Source organism: Rhinolophus sinicus, linkage group LG02, assembly GCF_036562045.2.
Source record: "Rhinolophus sinicus isolate RSC01 linkage group LG02, ASM3656204v1, whole genome shotgun sequence".
NCBI lineage: Eukaryota > Metazoa > Chordata > Mammalia > Chiroptera > Rhinolophidae > Rhinolophus > Rhinolophus sinicus.
The window spans coordinates 105,867,708-105,874,690 of NC_133752.1; the positions used below are offsets into that span (position 1 = coordinate 105,867,708).

Here is a 6,983-nt window from a genome sequence, read left to right on the forward strand (position 1 = left end):
CAGTCTGGCCCCTGCACAGGAAACACTGTTTCATCAAACAGTCTGTACCAAACCCCTCCACACTCAGCCAAGCCAACCATTAACATTCTCAGTGCACATGCTCACGGCAGGCTTAGACCACTCAGAAGACAAGTACCGGTGGCAAGCCCAAACACCACACACCACGGGCGCTCTGTCGCTTCTGACATGACTTGTTTTGCCCTCAAAAGACCTTCCAAGGAGAGGTCCTGGAGGCAACTGGGTGGGGTGCAAAGTGGCATGCTTCGGCTGGAACACGCACCCTCCTTCCACGGCCATCTTTCAGCCTGGAAGCCGTTTTAGCCGCAGGATTCGCACTCTGCTCCCTCAGAGGTGCCTTTTCATGTGCAGGGCCAGGTGGTCGGACCTGGAGAAACACCTGCAGAGCGAATGGCCAGCAGAGAATTAGGTGTCCAGGCCTGGCTGGGTTAAGACCTCCCGCCCTGCACGGCCCACCCAGCCCCTCTTGGAAGGGAAGCTGGCAATCCACTGAGTCATCACAACTCATTTTCAGGGGCAGGATATGACAACAGATAGGAATATAAATTAAGGAGGTCTGCATTCAGCTCTTTGAAGCATCAGGCAGGACCTCACTGCCCAATTTTCAGATTCAGAAGCTGCTGAAGGCCTATCTTTGGAAAATAGGAACAAAGTCACTCTAGTTTCATGCACAGATGACACAGAGCTCCCTAACGTGTACAGTTAGCAAGTCCCAGGCTAAACAAAGCTGACACGGACAGGAAACTGCGAGCCCACTCCATGGTGGGATGGCATTCAACCACGTACCTGTCACAGTGAGAACATTTAAAAGGCTTGGCACCCGTGTGCTTTCTGAAGTGTCTGGTTAACTCATCGCTTCTTGCAAAACGCCACTCACACCCTTCCCAGGAGCATCTGTAAGGCTTTTCTCCTGGGGAGAGAGCACACGACAAGCACACCATGATTTCACGGAACAGGGAGGAAAGGGGCCCTGCGTCAACAACACGTGCTGTTGTCAACTCTAGCAAGCTCGGGGCTGGTCCAGCAGCCTCAGAAATCCCTTCACACCTTAATCAGGGACAGCAGCTGGCGCTCCTAAGGTGAAATGCAGGAGCTCTGTCCTGACCTCGCCTCGGGCCCCCACGGGCTGCGGCTGGGACCAGGGCCCACATGGCCATGACCAGTTAACAGGCAAGAGGACAATTCCTCAGACGGGAGAAATATTTGGGAGGTGATGTGTCAGCCCACTGGACCCACAGCCTCCCGAGGACAGGATTTTATTGCTTTCTCCATGGAAACGGTTTCTCCCAAGCACTTATTTTGTTCCTTACTCACTTCCCTGTGGAACAAGCTTTGTTGTTTCCTCCGAGAAACTACATTTCTCCAGAACTGAAGTCATGAGTTTCTGGGAAACCCCATCCAGGGCCTTCAAAGAATTTTCTAAATGGCAATCAAATAACCAAGTCAGCTTTGTTCCTTGGTCAGATTATAAATACAAATTCAGTAAAAGTGCTACCCGAGGCTATTAAACATTTTGTCAAAGGCAGTCCTAGAACATGCTGTTGGGAAGGGCCGGGACCTGGCAGGGCACCTGGGTCCTGATCCCCGCTCTGCTGTAAGCATTTTGGGGACCCCAATCGCGGGCTCGGCCATCTCCTCTCATTGTTGGCAAGAGGAGAGTTTGAATGTCTTGATCTCTAAGATCATTCCAGTTCTAAAATTTCTGTGACTCATCATCCGTTACCCTAGAGACTATCTTGGTAATTTTAAATGAAACTTTCATCAAGCTTGGGGTATTTCATGAAGAAGTTTGTTCTATTTGTTTGTGGATTCTTAAAATTGGCATCAGGAAACAAAGGCGGCATGATCCACGGAGAAATTCCCAGTAAGTACCCACTGGTCAATAGTGCTTCATACGGGGCCCGTGGTCAAGCTCGGACCTCACGTCACCATTGACACTAGCATGCCCCATGCTGCCCAGCCACCCTCACCCCTGTTCCTTGAGTTTCACTTCAAAAATGAGAGGCGACTCCATGTCACATTGTCTTGTCGTAGACACTGCAGACCGCGCACAATGGGCCCTGACACCCGGGGTGGTAGGAGTGGGTGGGAGGGAGGGTGGATGGAGATGGAGAAGTGATTTACCTCTTGTCTGTTTATTCTGAAAGTGGCAACCATTCATCGGGCACATGTCCAGTCTTTCACCTCCTACTCTGTCTTCCCCAGAGACCCAACTCTTTGGGGAAAGAATGAGGTGAGGATGTGTCTGCTCTGACAGCCTTCTGCGGAGCCCGGCCCCCTCCCAGGGCTGGTGCAATAATTCAGTGGCGCCCACCAGCGGCCCACCTCCCGGGTCGCAGGAGGGACTGACCTGTGTGAGTGCGCTGATGTGCTTTCAAGTGGGAGCTTTTGGTGTAAACTTTTCTGCAGCCATTAAAGTGGCAGCGATGCACCCTCCTCCTGCCGTCTGGGGAGGCATCCCCACTGCCCTTGTCACCGGGCTTCCCAGAAGTCCCACTGCGTATCTTCCCAGGAGGGTGTGGCTCACTGGGCCCGCAGCCCCACAGGTGAGAGGGGTCTCTGCTGAGTTCTGGAGAAGAAGGGGGTGTGGAAGTGACAGAGGAGCTCAGGTTCCCCGAGGTGACCAGCACTTCGCTGATGGGGTCGGAGGTGAACTTGGAAGTGGGCGAGAGCTCCTCGGAGCTGTCGGAGGACTCACTGCTCAGGTCAGAGTTCAAGCTGTTGGTCTCCAGGCTGTAAGCAAAGCCGGGGCTGTGGAGAGCGTCCTCTGGGGGACTGGAGGAAACCGCCACCTCGGGGTCCTCCTTTTTCTCCCGAGCCAGGATGATTTTGGTCCACAGATCTTCCTGGCTGTCGAACTTGATTTCGGAGGCTGACACATAGCAGGGCTCACTCTGGAGGTAACGTTCCAACTCCAGGCAGGTCTATGAGAAAGGAACCACAAGAAGGCATGTGATTATGACAACCAAAAACGGAACCAAAAGCACATATCCAAAAACAAGCAGGGATGAAGGACAAACAGACTGTGGCCATGTCACTCTAGGAACTGTGTCTTCAGGAAAGCGAGAGGAAAGCTGCTTCTAGGAATGCCTACGAATTCAGAAGAAACACATGAGGGAAAACCTCTCCTGGCTGCCCCACAATGGACCCAGGGCCACGCTGACTGATAGCCAGTGTCTGTTATAGTTACCAGTATTGACGTTCCTCATGAGTTTCTGTAAACCACACAGACAATCAGCCTCAAACACCCCCCGACAGGTATAGCCAGATTATCTGACAGTCTGGAGAACCATGTGCACTAAGAAAAGCCCCAGCCAGCCTCCTTTCACAAGCACGAGGCAGAGAGGCTGCACTGCAGGCAATGCAAGGTGTTCTGACATTGCACATGTCCCCCTTTGCAGACACAACTGACAGCACAGGGCCACACCAGCACGCAGACACAGCTAGCTGATGGGCTATATTCAGGGACATCAATGGAGCTGCACAGAAACCACCCATTTCCTGCGTAGCCCAGACCTAGTAGGCTTTCAAAGAATGCCATTCCCAAGTGCAGGGCCATGCGCACACACAACTTTAATGACTTCCACAGTGGTGGGAGAAAAACAAGAGCTTCCACAGCAGAGTGGAGACATCATTCCACAATGGCCATCTGCTATGGAAAAGGATGCAGGACGGGAAATTCCTCCAGGCCCTGCTGGGAGTGCCACAATGGACAAGAACTTTATCTACTGGCCAAGAGTACAACTGTATGAGTCATCACTCTATTTCTTTCACGCAATGCCAGAGGAGACTTCCTTTTGAAATTCTGAGCAACAGCCAAAAAGGACTCTGTTCAAATATACATGCAATGTGTCATGGACAGAGTGTCCCTCCCACACCCACAACCAACCTTTCAAGACGCTACCACTACCGAGAGACCAGCATCCCCTCTCCCCACCATCTCAAACTTTCTAGCCACTGGAAAAGAAAAATGGTAGGACACATTTTAGGATTACACTATATCTGCCCTTATCTTCATTAGGATTAAGTGCCTGTATGGCCATCTAAGGGCGTCTATACTACCGCAATTCTACAGATCTAAATTTCTACAGCACACTCTGCTCTTTGTAGCAAATCTTCAGGACTAGCAAAGCCTGCCCAAAGGGCTTGTGCTTGCTTACTTAGCAACGCGCTTTGCTATCGTAATATAGCACATACCCTTCCCCCTACCCACAGACTCCTCACAGAGCAAGCATGAGCAAGCAAAGGGGGAAAAACAACCATTGTTTTCTCTTTACCCCTAAAATTAGACGTCTGGGTTACAACACACACTAGAGTGTTCTGAGGAGAGCCGGCTAGATATTTTACTGATGTTCCAAAGGAAAACGAAAGCACATTTATTGAGATCTTGTTAAACTTTAATAATCTGGCTGATTTAAAATCTCCATTATGCTGATGAGCACTGGGGACCAAGAGGAAGCTCTCAGAGACTTTAAAAGCCTCAGAAGGCAAAGGGGAGCTCGGCCTGGCTTGTGGCCCAAATCCCAAAAGCCCGAAGGAAACTACTTAGATCAATTTCAATCACGTCCTAGGGAGCAGCTTCTTAAGGAGGAAAAGGGGGAGGGGAAAGGCAGGCAGGGCAGAGCTGCGAACAATTAAGCAGCAAGTGAAGGTGGCCACAGTTCGCATTTCATCCCTCTTAAAAGCATTCTCGGCTTTGAAACCCACAGAATATATTTGATCAGCTAATTCACTTTGTGACAAAAAGCAAACAGTCTTGCAGGGCAGACAGCCCCAAGACCTTCTTCTATCTTTTTAAACACAATGGGACAAGTGTCAGAATGTCTCTCCCTTCAGGCGATCCTAACGAATTAGAAGGGGGAAAAATGAAGTTTCATAATTGTCCAATGCCAAAAATTCCAGTTTCACTAAAATATGCCAGAAATCGAGGTTCAGACTGGAACCAATTCGGAAAGGCTCATTGTCATATGACTGATAAGTCACCGGTTGTGCAAACATTGTTGGTTTTTTTTTTTCCTGTTGTTGTTTTTTTCTGGTCAACAGAAGAAGGTAAGAAAACCAAGGCAGATGAAGTCAAATGTTAAGGATTCCTAAGAAGCAACTGGAAATGGCCTGGTAGAGACAAGGAGCTGGTGGATGTTTTGCTGGTGATATTTTTAATTTAGAAAAAAAACTCTATTTAGAAACGCCAAAAAGGAAAACAAAAACAAATCCCATAAAAAAAAATACCCTTGGCATCCACGCAAGTTCATATGACACGTTCCAGCTGTGGAGTCTGGAGCTGGTACAAGCACCCAACTTCTGCCAAGGGCTCGGGCCGGCATCAGGCCGCGGAGCTGGGTCTGCCCTCCGTTCAGAAGCCCCAGAAATAGGCAAAAACACTTAGAGCGACGAAGCGCTGCTGCGCCCCACGCAAATGACAACTCCGCTGCACGCTGGAAAAGGCCCTTTTAAAGTGCCTCCCGCACCGGAGACAGCAGAAGTACGTTTTAAGACGAATTATTTTAAATTAAAAAATAATTTACCCAAACTATAAAAAAAAAAAAGAAGAAAAGGAAATGCACCTCCAACCACACACGGTCCTGTCCGTGCTTGCATGCACTCCCTCCGCGGCGCACTGGGGCATCTGGCACAAGACAATTCCTATTTACCTGTTGCCAATATTCCTCCAGGGAGGGCAGCGCTGAGAAGTACCCGGTCTCGTGCACAATCTGGAGTTCCTGGAAGATGCTGCACATTGGGAGTACATCCATGTCGGGTTGGAAAAGACAGTCCCCGCTGTTGTACCAACAGGGAGGAGTGCGGTCTGGAGTCAGGAGCGCAGCGGCCGTGCCTGCAGCGCCGAGAAAGTTTCATGCAAACTCAGTGCACAGCAATTAGGAGCCGCGGGTTCGGATCCTACCGGAGCCCAGAGACGCGCTCGCGAGCCCACACAATATTTGCAAACACCGGACTGACTGCAAACGTAACCCCTGCAAAACTTCCTATTCAAACCTCCGCTGCCAGCTCCCCTCCTCCCCGCCTGGCTCCCCCCACTCACTCCCCCCACGTGACTCCCACGGACCGCCCCGCGCACCGCCCAATCACGCCGCGCCCGGCCCGGGGGCTGCGCGCCGATGATGTCAGCTGCGGCCAATGGCGGGCGACGGCTCACCGCGGCCCCGCCTGGCGTGACCGAGCCTCTCCATCACGGCCTTCTCCATTGGCCCAATTCGAACTTCGGGCGGCTCTGATTGGAAGGAGGCCTCGCAGGCTATTTTTAGCAGGCTATTTAAGGCACGGGCCGCCTCACGCCGGAGGAGTCGGTGCTGGGAGGTGCGCGGCCGAGCGGCTCAGTGCTCCAGCGGCCGGTCCGAGGGAGCCGGTCCCCTCGTCGTCCCAGTCCCGTCCCCGTCACCCGGGCCGGTCACCGATCTTCCTGGCCCTCGTCACTCAAGCCCGTCCTGGTTACCCGGTCCGCATAGCGTCACCCCGGTCCCCGACCCCTGACCCAGGCCAAGCAGCTCCGTGCACCGCGGCAGGGCTGAGGGGAGCCAGGCGGGTCCTTGACACCAGCTCGTCCCTGCCCCCCTCTTCCCGGTCTCACTCCGTCCAGCCTCCTCCAACCTCGGGCTGTTCAGCTTTCCTCCGTCCCCGCTGTGCTCCGCCCTCTGTCCCTCCTCCTCCGACCTCGGGACGCCCAGCCCCTCTAGCTGCCCTCCACCGTCCTCTATCCCCTTTGTCTTTCCTCCACCTCCTCTATCCTATTCTACCGCCTCTATCCCCTTTTCCCACTTCCATCCCCCTCGGTCCTCCATCTCTCCCTGTGCCCCTCCATCCCCTCAGCCCTCAGGCCCAAAGCTGTGACGGGGTACAGAACAGCCACACTGGGGTGGTAAGGGGCAGGAAAGCCTGCAGGGAGGGCATGTGCACGGAGTCCTTGGGGTGTTCTGTGAGTCCCAGGTCCCTCAGCCCCCTGAAGGGCA

General features: G+C 52.7%; 1 protein-coding gene across 2 annotated transcripts in view; it reads right to left on the bottom strand.

Annotated features, from left to right (window-relative positions):
- KLF6 (KLF transcription factor 6) overlaps nucleotides 1-6,621 on the bottom strand; it is a 6,734-nt gene extending 113 nt beyond the window's left edge. The window contains exons 1-4 of one of the 2 annotated variants that reach the window (XR_012493791.1): nucleotides 5,670-5,979; nucleotides 2,143-2,942; nucleotides 805-928; nucleotides 1-397 (exon numbers count right to left, since the gene is read on the bottom strand). The exon at nucleotides 1-397 is cut by the window's left edge and continues 113 nt beyond it. Coding sequence is in view for 1 of the 2 variants with exons in the window: in XM_019710585.2 (XP_019566144.1) it covers nucleotides 346-397; nucleotides 805-928; nucleotides 2,369-2,942; nucleotides 5,670-5,771 (852 nt within the window). In the remaining variant the exon portion in view is untranslated. Of the gene's footprint in view, nucleotides 398-804; nucleotides 929-2,142; nucleotides 2,943-5,669 lie in introns of both variants that reach the window. The other variant, XM_019710585.2, reaches the window with a different exon arrangement.
- Nucleotides 6,622-6,983: the final 362 nt, after the last annotated feature.